The 17,391-nt window shown below is 36.3% G+C and overlaps 1 protein-coding gene across 1 annotated transcript; it reads right to left on the bottom strand.

Annotated features, from left to right (window-relative positions):
- Nucleotides 1-14,116: 14,116 nt before the first annotated feature.
- Nucleotides 14,117-15,149, bottom strand: LOC129918465 (iron-sulfur cluster co-chaperone protein HscB). The gene is made up of 3 exons (XM_055999046.1): nucleotides 14,811-15,149; nucleotides 14,639-14,751; nucleotides 14,117-14,585 (listed from the first exon to the last, which is right to left on the bottom strand). The coding sequence occupies exons 1-3, from the start codon at nucleotides 15,087-15,089 to the stop codon at nucleotides 14,198-14,200; spliced, it is 780 nt and encodes a 259-aa protein (XP_055855021.1). The 5' UTR covers nucleotides 15,090-15,149; the 3' UTR covers nucleotides 14,117-14,197.
- Between the last annotated feature and the right edge of the window lie 2,242 nt (nucleotides 15,150-17,391).

The following is a 17,391-nucleotide window of genomic DNA, read 5'->3' as shown; positions in this document are numbered from 1 at the left end:
GTTGTATGTGGAAAAAAAAAAAAGAGTTTCCCAGTGGAATTAAATGGGGAACTTCCAGCGATAGTAGGTTCTCGGCTGGTGAGGATTTTAAGAAACGTTTTTTGTACTGAAAAATGGCTTTTTTGTTGTAATTAGCATTGGAAAAAATGTTTGTTTACCTCTCCAACAGTGCAGATTGGGTGCGTTCAAGTCACGTACTCATCTTAAGGCATCCGGATACCTTTGTGTTGTTGTAATCCCATGTAAAATCACAGCTGATCGTGAACATGTGTTGACAAAAAAAAAAAAACCGAAGGTATCCTAAAAATTTCTGGATACTCATGTATCTTAAGGCCCCAGCCCATAGAATCCGTTGCGTCCGTTCCGTCAATCCATCCGTTCAAGTTGAAGTTTGGGACAGAAAGGGGTGACCCATAGAATACGTCGTACGACGGATTGCTTTTTGACAGCTCACTTCAAATTCCGAGGTGTGTTCGATATTTTATCGCTGAATGTGCACTAAGGAAGTTCTGATGCAAGAAATTTTTAACTATTATTGTTGTTCTTTTTTTTAATAAAATAAAATGCGCGACTAGATTTCATGTAGTTACTTGCTCTTCAGTTAAAAACAATTTTTAATAACAGATTATCATTTGTAGATATGACTTTGGCATAGTAAAATTGAACTCTACAACAGAATTTTAGTATTTAATTGATATAATTTATTAGACATATCATTAAATGTTACTTTTATTACAATTAATTCACTAATGAATACTGAAAGTTCACAACTCATAAAATCGGAGAAGAAAAGAGCGCAGTTCATTTAGTTCTGAAATTCCCCGGTGTGCACTCTAAAACAGAAAATTGAACAGATCTATTGTTGACAACCAATGTCAAACCATACGACGGATAAAAAAGTAGAAAGTTGGGCAACTTCTTCCGTCGAAACCGTCCGTCTCCGTCCGATCCGTCGCTTATGGGTCGCTTCCCATAAGAACGTGTGTATTTTATCGAGCTGTCAGTCAAAAACTTCGACGGAACGGACGCAACGGATTCTATGGGTTGGGCCCTTGACAGCTCGATAAAATGCACACGTTCTTATGGGAAGCGACCCATAAGCGTTTTATGGGTCGGTTCTCATAAGAACGTGTGTATTTTATCGAGCTGTCAGTCAAAAACTTCGTCGCAACGGACGCAACGGATTCTATGGGTCGGGCCCTTTACAAACCAGGGATGAAAAATGACATTTTTTAACTGTACTGAAAATTTCATTTGTAGCTGCGTTCCTTTGGAAATATTTATCTACTTTTTAGTACTTAAAACTACTTTGAACTACTTTTGCTATATTGAAAAAGTAGTTCAAAGCCACAGTACACATAAAAAGGTAATATATTCCGAACTGACATTGGTCGCCAGATTGTCAAAACATGACACTTTGGCGACCAATGTCAGCTACCGAATTCTTAATTGTTTAAAATACCGACGAAAAACGCACAAAAACCGATAAACCACGCACACCACTAATTCTTAAACACTTATTTATCATTTTCCGGGATGAAACACGAAGAAAATTTGTTATTTTTAAATTTATAATATTTTTAAATGACATTTTATAAATTAAAACAAAAACAAATTTCCTGTTTACTGCGATTGAAATATAAAAATTAAAGGCCGACCTCTGACAGATTGGTGCCCATTTTTGAAAAACAAATTTTGACAACGTTCGGAATATATTACCTTATTATGTGTACTGTATTTCAAAGCAGCTCTAAGTACTAAAAAGTAGATAAGTATTTCCAAAGGAACGCAGCTTGTATTGTACTGACATGGATACAATTGTATTGAAATATATTTTTCACACGAGAAATGAATATTAGGGGTATTCACGATCCGGTGCAACAAAAAGGTGTTAAAATGCTAAATTTTGCTTTTCTACTACTACGACTTCAACAGACAAATTTTGCACCATTGTATTTTATTTTTGCAATAGGGTTACGGTATAGCAAAAGTGTAAAAAAAATTGTAGTCCGCATAGGTATTTGGTTGTTTTATTTTAAGAAAATGTTACACTTGCACTTTTACAACGATACAAGACCATTTGCATCGAATCGTGAATACCCCTAATTAATTTAATCAAAATGTTTTATTTGCAAAAACTCTTAAATTTTTGCATATACATTTAATTACACTGGTCAAGAAGGTTTTTGCCACAAAAACCAAAATATACTTTTCTAGTAGTTTTTAGGGTGCTGAATCCGAATCTGAAGTCAGAAAAATTTGATTGGCCTTCGTTTTTGAAATATTACCGTTAGAAAATGTCAAAAACGTAATTTTGGCTGTTTTCGAGGTTATGTTTTTATGTAGAGTAATTAATTGTGAATAAATTTGTAACAGTGCCTATAAGAGCTTGTTTTATTCTTTCAAAAAATGTTTAAATCTTTCCGATATCTCTTTTATTGCCCGAGATATTTAAAATTTAAGTAGCGGTCTTTGAATCAGAAACAACACTGGCCAACCAAATTACACTTTTTTTGCCACAAGAATCAAAATATACTTTTCTGAAGGTTTTTGGGTTGCTGAACTCGAATCCACAGTCAGAAAAATTTTATTAGCCTTCGTTCTTAAAATATTACCGTTATAAAATGCAAAAAAGGGTTTTTTTTTATAACGGTTATATTTCAAGAACGGAGGCTAATAGAATTTTTCCGATTGCGGATTTTAGTTCAGCAACTCGAAAACCTTCAGAAAAGTATATTTTGGTTCTTGTGGCAAAAATTCTGTGACCAGTGACTTAAACTTTAGATTAAGTTTAGTTTCTCTTTGACTTATTAAATGAAACTTAAGATATCTCGAGCAATAAAAGAGATATCGGGAAAATTTTAAAAGTTTTTGAAAGAAGAATATCTGTTCTTATAACAACCGTTACAAATTTGTTTATAATGAATTACCCCACATAAAAATAGAACCTCGAAAACAGCCAAAATTAGGTTTTTTGACTTTTTTTAACAGTTAATAATTCAAAAACGAAGGCCAATCAAATTTTTCTGACTTCAGATTCGGATTCAGCACCCCAAAAACTACTAGAAAAGTAAATTTTGGTTCTTGTGGCAAAAAAAAAGTTAAATTTTGTTGACCAGTGTTATTTTCTGCGTAAAGCCTAGTGTACGCAGCTGAAGCGAAAAATTTTCAAGTCTCCAAAGTCGACCACGAAAATGCTAACGAAAAAATATCAACGAGTATCCTGTCAAAATAACAAAATTCGAAATTAATTTAAACTCAAGAAAAACAACAGAAAATAATTTCTAACACAAGAAATACCTATGTAAATTAAGTAAAAGTGAAAAAACAGTCAACACTGTTGGCGGAGTCAAGAAAAATGCACAGGACAATAAAAAGTAAGTGACAAATGAGTAGATATTGCAATCCCGGGATGATTTTCCGATCCCGGGACTTCGGGATTTAAAAAATTCAATCCATGGATCCCGGGATAATCCCGGGATTTAAAAAATATTTTCAGACTCAACTTGGGAGGCCAAAAAACAATTTTTATGCATTAATTTTTATTATTAACAAGGACAAAGAACAAGGACATAAAAACAAACAAAACAAGTGAAACAAAAACAATATAGCTTTAAACAAAAACTAAAAATTATTCCTAACGGAATAAACTATATATTGTAATGTTTTATTCCGGGTTTACAGTAAAACTTATTTTGTTTATTTTAACTTATATTTCCGTTCAAAAAAGAACACACTTTATTTCAACTCAATTTACTTTTATTATTCGCTCAATCAAAACACACTTTTAAATCACTTTATTTACTACTAACAATTTGCAATACTTTATTTCACTTTGTACTGTACTCTTTCACTTTCAAGATTAAACTGTGTCCTGTCGGTGTCTACTCTGCCCTTTTATACCGGAATTTCGAGATTCGAGAATATCTTCGACGGTTCTCGTCTTTGCTTCTCGAAACTTCCTTTCCAGGAGTGGGCGCTTCATACTTCCAGTCTAGTGGGATATTTTGGGATGTGTTCATAGGGTAGGTAGTTTCTTAATTATTAAAGGTGAGTTCACATTTCTACCTTTGGTGTAGTAGGTAGTGTGTTCCCAAGTAACAATTTAGCTTTCATAAGGGTCAATGCAAGCTATTTTTTGACTTGTTTAAGAAGAAGGACAAGTCTTGTGCAAATCATTTTGGCGCACATTACCGAATTTCCCCAAGACCTTCCTCCACAGGCAATCCACAAGCTAATAGCTTGTGACGAACAGCGTAAAACGACCTTATGCAGGCCTTTTTACAAAACAATGAAACATTTTAGGGAAGCTATAGCTTCACTAAGGAAACTATCATTTGCATTGGATGTTATAGTAAGGCCTTATGGAGGTTGTTATAAGATGTTGAATTTGTGAATAAAAAAAAAAGATTTTATTGAATTTTTTTTCTTTTATTTTTTTTCTATTTTATTTTTTCTTCTTTTTTGGCCATTTTAATGCTTTTCCTGTCGTTCTGAAATGGGAAGAATTTTATTTTAATTGAAAAAGAACACATTTTTTTTTTAATTTCACAAATGGCCCCGCCAGGTGTCGATCCCACGTACCTCTGCATACCAAGCCAGCACCTTACCAGTAGACCATACTCGAATATTAAAGATGAGTGGCAAAAAGGGAGCTAATTGAAACTTCACATAAAAATGCAATGTTTTTTTCTAAAGTGTTACAAACATTGCATATCTGCAGGATAAAAGTTTTGCATACTTATTGGTGAAAAACATTGCATACTTGAGAGATGAAAACATTGCATACTTACAAGAACCTCTTGGAACAGGTCTTATGAAAGCCTTCTATCACTTGTAAATAGAAGGCTTCTTTAGAACGGTTCAAACAGGTCTTATGAAGGTCTTCTTTAACTTCTATTTACAAGGCTTCTTCTAAACACTTCCAGATAACCTTAAGGAGACCTCCTTTTTTTCCAAAATGGATGATTTGCGTAAGTAAGCCCTAAACTAAACTTATAAAAACTATAGCTTGCCGAATCGAAGAAAACTAAAATTGTTACTTGGGTTCAGACATTTATCTTAAAAGTAGTTCAGTAATTCATCGTTACATTGCCCCCCTCTTAGGATTGTTCGTCTCGAACAACTCCATTGCTTCTTTCACCATTATAACGATGTAAACGGTCACAATGAACTACCTTTAGTTTGCCTCTTACCCCTCTCTGTATACGGTAAACCTAGTCTTTGATTCTGGTTATTACTGTGTAAGGGCCTTCCCAGTTTTGTTGTAGCTTCGGTGATAGTCCCTTTTGTCGGTGGGGATTGTAAAACCACACAAGTTCTCCTTCTTGAAACCCTGTTGCTGTCGCCAGTGCGTCATATCTTGTTTTCATCTTGTCACTAGACGCTTCTATATTTGTCCTTGTCCGTTTGTGAATGTCAGCCAGTGTCTCTTTCAGGTTATCTACATACTCATCTATTTCCTGTGGCTCATTTGGAGCACATCCGAATTTTATCACTCTTGGCAACCGTATTGTAGAGCCAAAAAGGACTTCCGATGGTGTATGTCCAGTGGAACTATGTGTTGCACTTCTATAAGCCATCAAGAATAATGGAATATGTCGATCCCAGTCTCGTTGATTATCATTGACTACTTTTGACAGGTGTTCTTTAAGTGTCCTGTTAAATTGCTCAACCATCCCATCAGATTGTGGATGAAGCGGTGTTGTTCTCGTCTTCTTGATGCCAAGGAGTGAGCAAACCTCTTGAAAGATCTTAGATTCGAAGTTTCTTCCTTGGTCGGAATGAAGTTCCATTGGTACTCCGAACCTGCTCACCCAATGAAAGACAATCTTCTCCACAACTGTTTTGGTTTCCTGGTTTGGGATGGCAAATGCCTCAGGCCACTTGCTGAAGTAATCCATCACTACGAGAATGTACCGGTTTCCGTTGTTGGTTTCGGGAAAAGGACCTGCCACGTCTATTGCAATCCTCTCGAAAGGTGAACCCACATTGTACTGCTGCATCTTGCTTTGTATTTTTCTAGCCGGTCCTTTGCTAGCGGCGCAAGTATCACATTTTCGGCACCACTTTTCAACGTCTTCTCTCATACGTAACCAGTAGAATTGCTGTCGTAGTTTTTCCAGCGTCTTGTTGATGCCTAAATGGCCTCCAGAAGTTCCATCGTGCATCTCTCGGAGAACATCGTTAACCTTTGACTGAAGTACGACTAGCTGCATTACATAGGATTTACCATCTACGGATTCCCACTTACGCCTGAGTAGCCCTTCTTGCACATGAAGCGAGTCCCATTGTGCCCAATATGCTTTGAGAGTGGAGCTTCGGTCGGAGATGTCGGCCCATTCTGGTTTCTCTTGATGTTCCTTCCATGCAAGGATGGGTTCGATGTCCGAATCTTCCTGTTGGGCCATCCTGAGTTCTTCATTACTCCAGTCGCAAATGGGATCAGCTCTCGTTCGTCTAACAGCGACAACTTCCTTTTCCTCTAACCGTGTGCAATGCTTGCAGTCTTGCTTGCACGGGCGCCGCGTCTGCATTTGAATGTAGCTTTCCTCTTCTATGTTGCATCTGACATTGATACGTCTGAAGTATCTCGATCCATCTTGCTACTTGGCCCTCTGGATTTTTGAAGTTCAAAAGCCAATTGAGTGCACCATGATCTGTGCGAAGAAGGAACTTCTGTCCGTAGATGTACTTATGGAAGTGTTTTGTTGCCAATACTTGAGCAAGAAGTTCCCTCCTGGTCACGCAATAGTTTCTTTCTTGCTTCGAGAGTACTTTGCTGTAATAGGCAACGACCTTTTCTTCTCCGTCATGAACTTGCCATAAAACAGCACCAACTCCAACATTACTTGCATCTGCGTCAATGATGAATTGTTTGCCTGGAGTCGGATAGGCCAACACAGGAGCTTCACATAACCGCAGCTTCAGTTCCTGAAAGCTTTTCTCACACTCACCTGACCATTTAAAGGGTTTACCCTTCTCCGTAAGCTGGTGTAAGCTTTTGGCGATTCTCGCAAAATCCTTCACGAATCGTCGATAGTACGTTGTCAGGCCGAGGAAACTCCGAAGTTGATGCTTGTCCTGAGGGGTTGGCCAGTTCTTCACAGTGTCAACTTTTTCAGGAACAGTCTTCACTCCTTGGGATGAGATGATATGCCCCAAATATTTAACCTCGGTCTTGAAAAGTGCACATTTCTTTGGATTCAACTTAAGATGTGCTTCTCGTAGCCTTTGGAATACAGCCTTTAGGTTTTCACAATGGTCATCAAATGTTTTCCCGTAAACGATGACATCATCCAAATAGACTAGGCAAGATTTCCAGGTTAATCCATTTAAAACGCACTCCACTAAGCGCTCAAAAGTAGCTGGGGCATTGCATAGCCCAAACGGCATGACATTAAACTGCCACAGACCATTTCCTGTGGAGAAGGCCGTCTTCTCCCGATCTTCTGGATGGATTTCTACCTACCAGTAGCCACTCTTCAAATCCAAAGTCGAAAACCATTTTGCTCCTTCCATTGCATCTAGAGTATCGCTGATTCTTGGCAGTGGGTAGCTGTCTTTCTTCGTCACATCATTCAGCCTGCGGTAGTCGACACAAAATCGAGTGCTTCCATCCTTCTTTTTGACGAGAACTACCGGTGATGCCCAAGGGCTTTTGGAATTTTCGATCAGCCCGTCTTTCTTCATTGTCGATATCATTTCTTCAACTTCACCTTGTTTGGCCAAGGGGAGACGTCTTGCTGGTTGACGAATCGGCCTAGCGTCTCCTGTATCGATTCGATGCTGCACCAGTTGTGTTCGGCCGTATTGCCCGCTGGGTGAAGAGAAGATATCAGCATATTCATAAAGAAGACTTCCAGCAACATTAAGCTGATGTTGACTCAAGTTGTCTGATTTGAGAATTTGTTTCTTTAGTTTCTCTGAGTTCATAGTCATCTGTGTATCCTCCTCGTTGATCTTAGTTATTGCGGCCACAGATTCACATTTCCCAACAACTTCTCCTTTCTTAAGCTTGATTGGGTACGGTTTGATGTTAAGTATCCGTACAGGTACCATGTTGTTCCTTGGTGCCACAAGAGTCTTCCCGATGATGATGTTTTCGGAACTTTGCTCAACTTCTGGTTCAACCATGGGGTATCGATGGCTTCCAAAGTTCCCCTTTAACTTGGTCCACACAAAAACTTCTGAAGAAGGAGGCAGGCACATGTCTTCTTTGATGACAGTTCTAATTGTTGTCGAGTTTTCGCTGCCATAGACCATTGGAATCTCTACATTTCTGTATTTCAGGACTTGATTACCGATATCCAACATGATTCCATGCTCCTTCATAAAGTCGATTCCAATGATGCACTCGTCACATCTGCCACCAAAAACACATGTGAAAACTTTAGTTCTGCTATACGGACCTCAAGACGAACTTCTCCGTACACTCTTGCTGCTTCTCCTGTGGCGGTCTTCAGACGGTAGCTGTTGGTGTTATGTAGCCATGTCATCTTCACCAAGTCTCTTCGTACAATAGAGGCGGTGGCACCGGTGTCAATTGTAGCAACGTGTTGTTTGTTGTTTATGGTCGCCTCCACTGTCAGACTTCTGTTGTCTCGTTTAGTCTGTGAGACTTGAATTGTGGTTCTGGGGCCATCGTTTCCCGAATGGGAATCAAGTTGAGGATGAGTGTTGGTTGTATCGCTTACCTGTTGTTGGGCAATATTCCTGTTTCCACAGTGTTCGCAAGCAGTTCTTCTTGGTGGCAAACTGCACTGCCGCTGGAGATGTCCTGTCTTGTTACAGTTCCAGCATCGAGCAGCTCCGTCTCGCTGGTTTCTTTGGAATGCGAGTTTTTGACAAGAGCATTCCTCCACTGCAACTTCTCTTACCCGATGAACGCCTTGAGAAGCCTGTTCTGCTTCTTCCATAGTTAGTGCGAAAGCTATAATGCTTCAGGAAGGGAACGTTTTCCAGCTGTTCGTATCGCTCGCTGAAGATTTATATCAGATACAGCACGAACAAAGGCTTCTGTCACAAACTGATTGATAATGTCGTCTCCTACTGTCGGATATGCAAGATGAGCTAACCTTTCAATATCAGCTTGGAGTTGTTGCAGAGTTTCTCCTCTTTTCTGGACTCTTGTATTGAGTTGGACGCGGAAGACTTCCTGCATATGGCCATCTCCAAAGCGTTTTTCAATGACCTGGACAAGAGCGTCAAAGTTACCATTCTTTTCTGGTGGTAAAGTTTGTAACAACTCAGCAGCAGGACCTCTAAGAGCAAGAGTCAGCGCTATACATTTGTCTTCGTCATCCCAGCCATTTGTTGTGGCAGCTGCCTCAAACTGTTTCTTGTAGATCGACCAAGAACTTTGTCCATCAAAGGTTGGTGGATGCATTTCTTTCTTCTTTAAATACTCACCAGAACTTTCTCGCACCTTAATTTTTCGAACCTTGTCAAGTTCTTCGGTAAAACTTTGCATTTTAACTTCCATTACCATTTCCATTTTGATCTTAATGTTGATAAATGCCAAGCAATTACATATTCCCGTAAACGTTTCCGTCCGCCACAGCGGGACTATTATATCAATGACTGTATTGTTTTAGGAGTAACAACTATTAAGGATCTAGGTGTTATTTGTGATAGTGAACTTAACTTTAGGTCCCATTATGACAATATAGTATCCAGGGCTAATTCTGCTTTAGGTTTCGTCAAGCGCTGATCTAAAGAGTTTTCTGACCCTTACGTTACGAAATCACTTTATACCACTTTTGTTAGGCCCTTACTCGAATATGTTAGCCAAGTTTTCAAGCTCTTCATAGAACTGATTATGGCAAAAATGAACCTATTACGAGAATGTTAAGGAATGTTAATAAAAATTGTAATATTTTTGATTGCACTAACAGCAAGATCACACAAAAAAACCTATTTTATGGTATTTTATAGCTCTCTTGGACCTTAATATTAGTAAATAGTAAAAGAGAAACTGAAACTGGACTTTTTTTAACTGATTTAACAAGTGCTTAAGCATGCTTTTTCATTTAATTTTTGTTTTTTTTCTACACTTTTTTTTAATTTTTTTATTTTTTTTCTTATTTAATACTTCATTTTTAGTTTTTTCTATATAGTGGAATGCTTTCGCATGCTCCTATATAAATATTTACTTTTTACATTTTGTAACTGCTTGTAATAAGCAGCCCCGCTCTTATCTCGTGTTTTTCTTTTCTTCAAAAAACTCTAATTTAAGTGCCGATATGACTAGGCACCGCAAGTGCCATCATACTCGGTGTAAATGGACCCCAGCGCGTGCGGTATCTGGGGGGAAAAGAGGCGTGGGATAATTTAATTTAATTTTCATAATTTTCCATTAATTTCAATTTGTCATCGAATTTTATTTCTACTTTCTCGAGTTTTTCTTCAACTTTCTCGAACTTTTCTTGAGATTGTTTTTCAACCACCTTTGATGGAAGCAACGAACTTGTTCTCGATAGCATCAAGCTTACCTTCGATGAGGTTTTTCTGTTCATCTAGAAGGTTCTTTTGGGTTTCCAATTTTTCGAGAAGATTCTTCTGTTCATTCTTCTGTTCATTCACTTCTGTTGTGCACTTTTTATTTTATTCGCGAAATTATCTGATTCGCACAAATAAATAAGTTTTATTCCACTTTTCTGACACCAATGTTATGTTTTATTCCGGGTTCACAATAAAACTTATTTTGTTTATTTTAATTTCCACTTATATTTCCGTTCAAATAAGAACATACTTTATTTTAACTCAATTTACTTTTATTATTCGCTCAATCAAAACACACTTTTAAATCACTTTATTTACTACTAACAATTTGCAACACTTTATTTCACTTTGTACTGTACTCTTTCACTTTCAAGATTAAACTGTGTCCTGTCGGTGTCTACGCTGCAATTTTATACCGGAATTTCGGGATTCGAGAATATCTTCGACGGTTCTCGTCTTTGCTTCTCGAAACTTCCTTTCCAGGAGTGGGCGCTTCATACATCCAGTCTAGTGGGATATTTTGGGATGTGTTCAGAGGGTAGGTAGTTTCTTAATTATTAAAGGTGAATTCACATTTTTAACTTTGGTGTAGTAGGTAGTGTGTTCAGACATTTATCTTAAAAGTTGTGAAATTTGTTGGTACCTATATTGGCAGTCATTTTTTTACGTGGTGTACAGGTATGAATGACAGAAAAATCTTTCTAAATGGACTGGTCCGATTAAAAAGGAACCTCTATAAGTGGACCACCTCCCAATCGGACCACTTTTCTTCGGTCCCGAGGGTGGTCCAATTATACAGGTTTTACTTACTTCATATATACAGGGTGTCCCAAAAGTAATGGATCAAACGAAATATGCTGATATGCCAACTTTAGGGCGCTCAGAATTTGGTAACTTGTTCATCCCAAATCCTTACGGTTTTCGATTTAATGCAGTTTATGTGAAATTTCGAAAAGTCCCGACTATTCAACAGTATTTTGCTTCCTCCGCTCATAATTGATTTTTGTTTCTTACAATTCTTTCACTAAAACATTGCCTAATAATAAGAAATAATTGATTTATCAAAACATTTTTTATTTCATACGCAATTTTTCTGCAAATTAATTAACAGTTCCATGTTTTATAAAAACTCAATTTCTTACTTTTATTTCAGAGCAACACCCTGAAAAAAATTTGTATGGTGTGAAGGGCCCAACCTATAGAATCCGTTGCGTCCGTTCCGTCGAAGTTTTCAACTGACAGCTCGATAAAATACACACGTTCTTATGGGAAGCGACCCATAAGCGACGGATCGGACGGAGACGGACGGATCGGACGGAGACGGACGGATTCGACGGAAGAAGTAGCCCAACTTTCTACTTTTTCATCCGTCGTATCCTTTGATATTGGTTGTCAACAATAGATCAGTTCGATTTTCTGCTTCTGAGTGCACACCGGGGAATTTCAGAACTAAGAACTGAGTTCTTTTCTTCTCAGATTTTATGAATTGTGAACTTTAATTGTATATTTGTGAAGAAAATGTAATAGAAGTAATATTTAATGATATATCTAATAAATTATATCAATTAAATACTCAAATTCTGTTGTAGAGTTCAATTTTGTTATGCCAAAGACATACCTACAACTCATAATTTGTTATAAAAAATTGTTTTTAACTGAAGAGCAAGTACCTAGAGGAAATCTAGTAGTGCATTTTATTTTATTAAAAAAAAACAACAATAATAGTTGAAAATTTCTTGCATCAGAACTTCCTTAGTGCAAATTCAGCGATAAAATATCGAACACACCTTGGAATTTGAAGTGAGCTGTCAAAAAGCAATCCGTCATACGACGTATTCTATGGGTCACCCCTTTCTGTCCCATCCTTCAACTTCAACGGATGGATTGACGGAACGGACGCAACGGATTCTATGGGTTGGGGCCTTGACGCTGTTTATTATTTTGAAAACTTGCCATGTTATTGCAGTTTTCAAAAATATATACAAATTTCCAAAGTTGAAATTAGAACGAAAGATATTGCAGACGTTTTCAGAGCAAAATAACAAACAAAAATCGAGGCTTTTGTTCAAAAAGAAATAAACAAATAAAAGTCCAGAAAAAGTGTTTATTTTTCTTTGTTATTTTTCTCTGAAAAGCCCTGTTTTGTTGCTTTTAAATTGTAATATCTTCAGTTCTAACTTAAACTTTGAAAACTTTTATACATTTTTGGAAACTTCAATAACACGACAAGTTTTCAAAATAATAAACCAGTGCCAAACCATATAATTTTTTTTCAGGGTGTTGCTCTGAAATAAAAGAAAGAAATTGAGTTTTTATAAAACATGGAACTGTTAATTAATTTGCAGCAAAATGGCGTATGAAATAAAAAATATTTTGATTAATTAATAATTTCTTATTATTAGGCAATGGGCACGTTCAGGAAATAGGGACTAGATATTTAGGCAACGTCATTTTCTGAACGGAAATTTGAGGAAATTGACTAAATTAGTTTGGATGTAATGCTATTGTCAAATTTATTTAAGAATTTTACCGGTCGCATGAAATTTCACTTAACTGTAATGAATAAATAAAAATAATTATAACCGATAATGCACTTTTTAGTTGTTTTTCACACGAATAAATTTAATTTAGCTAAATTCATTCTTTAAATAAAAACAATCTGCTGTCATGTTGACAAAAAAAACTTTCCTAAATGTTTAGGGAAAATTTTCTTACCTAACTTTCCAGTCAGCTTTCCAATAAAATCACCTAAATTGGAAGGATTTTTTTTGACAGCTGACCAATCAGAGACCGAGAAATTACCTAAATATTTAGGCCCTAACGTTTCTGAACCTACCCAATGTTTTAGTGAAAGAATTGTAAAAAACAAAAATCAATTATGAACGGAGGAAGCAAAATACTGTTGCAAAGTCGGGATTTTTCGAAATTTCACAAAAACTGCATTAAATCGAAAACCGTAAGGATTTGGGATGAACAAGTTACCAAATTCTGAGCGCCCTAAAGTTGGCCTATCAGCATATTTCGTTTGATCCATTACTTTTGGGACACCCTGTATATAATATAGCAAAAGTTGTTCAAAGTAGTTTTAAGTACTAAGCAGTAGATAAATGTTCCCAAAAGAACGCAGCTGTGGGAAAAGTGATTTTTTGTTATTCTTGAGCTGAATTTGGGTTATGAGTCAAGTCAATAAAATTCAGTTTTACTTTGTTTTTTTTTTTCTAAATTTTATTGGACTCCGAGAATGGACTTCAGTTTTGAAACGACCTATACCAATTTTTTAGGGAATTATGTATGACCTAGTTTGCATCTTTTCATTTCTATTATGCTTAAGCTGTGCCTGTATTTTTCCTAATTAAAAATGATTGAGCTGGCATTTTAATATTTGTGGAAGACTGAAGATTTACAGCCTCAATACAATGTTGTAGTTGTGTGCAAGTTGAAGAAAAGTTAACATTTACAGACTAAATTTTCAATTACCAGCGCTTTTATAGTGTTTTGCCTTTTTTTTAATCTTGAAAGTACTGCAAGCAACATGCCCATTTACCCTATTATACTGATCCGGAAAGAAAAGAAACAGCAACAAGGAAATTTCAAAAAATGTTAAACCAGCCACTATCATTTGTAAAACTTTATTCTTAACACTCTCATAGGGTTTATATCACATTGAAAGATTTATCTATTCTCTGTTTCCTTTTCATCCATTCACGAGTTTCTCTAATTTTGCTTGTATACTGCTCTGAATACTCATCAAGTATTTCATTTTAACAAGAACGGCTTTTGCGCCATTTAAATCATTCGATGCAAACAATGCCTTGAGTTTGCCGATTTCAGAATCTATTTCTTCCTGAATTTTTTCATTTATAGAATTAAGATCTTCTATGGACACGGCTTCGTCGACTTCTTCGTTTTTTTCCATCATTTCTAACAAGAACTCCTTATTTAGAGCGCTGTTGTCGTGGGGCATTTCTACACCATGTAGTTTTAATAGATATTGTCCTCGGACAAGAGGGTGTGAAAGAGTTTTGTAGGCTTTATTTATGAGGGCACTCCATTCTGCAGAATTAGCTTGTTCTCGTTCGGTTCTAAAAAAAAAGAATGTTGTTACGGTATTTAATTTGAGTTTTAAAAAGATTACTTGTTTCCGAATTTGTCAGGATGAACCAAGGTCTGAAGCTGGCGAAAAATCTTTGTCAACTTTGTTGAAGGAATATCAAAATCACGAGGGAGTGACAAAAGTTCAAAGAAGTCCTTGAGATTTTAAATACAAAAAAAATTTAATCATTTCAGTTTGATACAAACATTCTTACAGATTCTTCGCTGATGTCCTGTAACTTTCGGCATTTATCACAGATAAAATTACTTATTTTTTTTATTTCGGCCTTGCAGTTCCAGCATTTTTTTTCATTTGATGATTGGAAAACAAATCTTTGATGTGAACATTTTGATGAGGTGAGTAATGTTTTCACTGGTTGCGTTGAAGACTGAGTAATTGGTTTTTGGGTAACGACAGTATTGAAATAATTATTTGTTAAAAAGAAAATTTGATTTTTGCTTATTGTAATGAAACGACGAGTGATAATACTCATTTTAGTTTAAAAGTTAAATGAACTTATATAAAAAAACATCAACAAAAATATGCGAAGTGTCAAATTATGACAAATGAAACGTAAGTCGTTAAAACGCAACGTAATGATGTTACGTTACATTGCAGCGTTCGAAGAAGAAAATTATTTCAGAGGTGCGTTCTTTTTCTAAGAATAGGTGTTTTTTTGTTTATCTATAGCCCTGTTCCATTGGAGGTGGTAGTTTACTCGTGAGTAGAAATCTAGTACAACAACTACACATTCCTATCTCCTCGAGTAGAAGATTATGTGTTAATTCTAGTACTAGATCTACTCATGAGTAAACTACCACCTCCAATGGAACGGGGCTTATATAGATTTTGGGCAAAAAACCGACATCGAGATATTTGAAATCAGAACAATTTTCGTGTTAAAAACAACAAAAACTTTATCTGTATAGATTTTTGAAAAATCCAGATAATTATCCAGACTTTAACTTTTAACTTTCTCTCCATAAAAACAGTAGTGCCAAGGTTCTTTATTTTTGTTATAGGTATTTTATACAGAAATATCTAAAAAAAAAATTAAAAAAAAAAAAAGCGGAGAAAATGGGGTTTGAAAAAAGCTCTCATAGAAAAAAATAATCAAAAATTTGTTTGACATGGTTGCATTGAAATGTTAATATACGCAATACACTTTTCAGATAAAAGTCTTAAATGGATTCTGTTAAAATTGGTGAACAAATTTATAATATAAAATTACCAGTTTTTTCGAAAAATTAGAAATACAAATAATAAAGTTTCCACGTTTGATTTTTAAAAAATCAAAAAAAAAAATTCCATATGGCTTCCTTAAAACGACAATAACACAACAGCGACACAACTAATGTTAATGATCATGGTCTTAAAATGTAGCTTAGAATATTCAAATGATTTTTGGTATTTTGTAAAAAAAAATTTTTTTTTTGTGAACATTTTTTTTTCAATCCATCAAGGAGTTAAAGTTACAGTGGTACCAAACATTTGGACGGATTTTGTTGTTTTTTTGCACAAAATCTTTATAGATAAACAAAAAAAAAACACACCTATTTGTCCAGTTTATCCCTATTTGTCCAGTTAATCCCTTAAGGCTTGGCCACACCTGAGGGTACATGCGGTAGCGGTACGGGTATGAACAAAATTCCACATTTGAACGATGATATGTAGGTTTGGAATTTTTTCATACAATAAAGGCTTGGCCACACCGCAGGGTACATGCGGTAGCCGTACGGGTAAAAGCTTGACCACACCTAAGGGTACATGCGGTAGCGGTACGGGTAATTGTATAAAAAAAATTTCACATCTGAACGTTGATGAGTCAGTTTGGAATTTTTTTCATACAAGTACCCGTACCGCTACCGCATGTGTGGTAGCCAAGCCTTAAGGCTTGGCCACACCGGAGGGTAAGCGGTAGCGGTACGGATAACGGTACGGGTACTTGTATGAACAAAATTCCAAACTCACACATCAACGTTCAGATGTGGAATTTTTTTGATACAAATATCTTTACCGCTACCCGCACCGCTACCGCATACCCTCCGGTGTGGCCAAGCCTTTAATTGCATTAAAAATTCCAAACCGACATATCAACGTTCAGATGTGGAATTTTTTTTCATACCCGTACCGCTACCGCATGTACCCTCCGGTGTGGTCAAGCCTTAAGGGATAAACTGGACAAAAAAACGCAGTCGGGGCTTAGCGATTTACATGTTATTTTACTAGTCGATATAAGCCGCACAATATGTCGCACGGCTAAGTCGACTAGGATTCTTCTATGGGGATTATCACTTTAGTCACCTGAGGCTAACGTTCACACGAGTCAATCTACGCCGAAAAGCAAAATTCGACTCGTGAAAAGTCGGGTTTAAATGCAACAACACCTTAGCCCCTTGGACTTAGTTGTGTAGCCCGAAGAGTTGTCTGGGCTTAGCTTTTTGAAAAGTTTTAAATATGTGCTACTAATACAGTCAAATAAGGAGAAAAAAGGGGTAAATCTCGGAATGAATGTTAATAGAATTTTTTTTTGCTCAATATCTTCCTTTTGCCATTCTATAACATATCTCAAAAGTCTAGAAAAATCTCATGTCATGTCAAGGTCAAATCGCAAAATGGAGATTTTCAAAATTAGCAAAAATAGGATATGGTATTATATACACAAATGATACATGATTTCAAGGTATTTTTACTGCTGATTCCAAAAAATTTAAAATCTAGACAATCTGACGTCTCTGAAAAAAGTTATACCAGTTTGCCATCTGTCAACCCATATTATTATAACAGTTGCAAAC

Source organism: Episyrphus balteatus, chromosome 4 (genome assembly GCF_945859705.1).
Source record: "Episyrphus balteatus chromosome 4, idEpiBalt1.1, whole genome shotgun sequence".
In the NCBI taxonomy this organism is placed as follows: Eukaryota; Metazoa; Arthropoda; class Insecta; order Diptera; family Syrphidae; genus Episyrphus; species Episyrphus balteatus.
Note: the sequence above shows the minus strand (reverse complement) of the source record. Positions and strands in the feature narration are given on the sequence as shown.

Bases quoted from the DNA above. Each gene is read 5' to 3' on its own strand.
- LOC129918465 (XM_055999046.1), bottom strand. From the start codon at position 15,089: ATGAGTATTATCACTCGTCGTTTCATTACAATAAGCAAAAATCAAATT. The intron at 14,752-14,810 runs GTAAGAATGTTT...TAAAATCTCAAG, and splicing joins AGGACATCAGCGAAGAATCT to GACTTCTTTGAACTTTTGTC. The intron at 14,586-14,638 runs GTAATCTTTTTA...CTTTTTTTTTAG, and splicing joins CCTGACAAATTCGGAAACAA to AACCGAACGAGAACAAGCTA.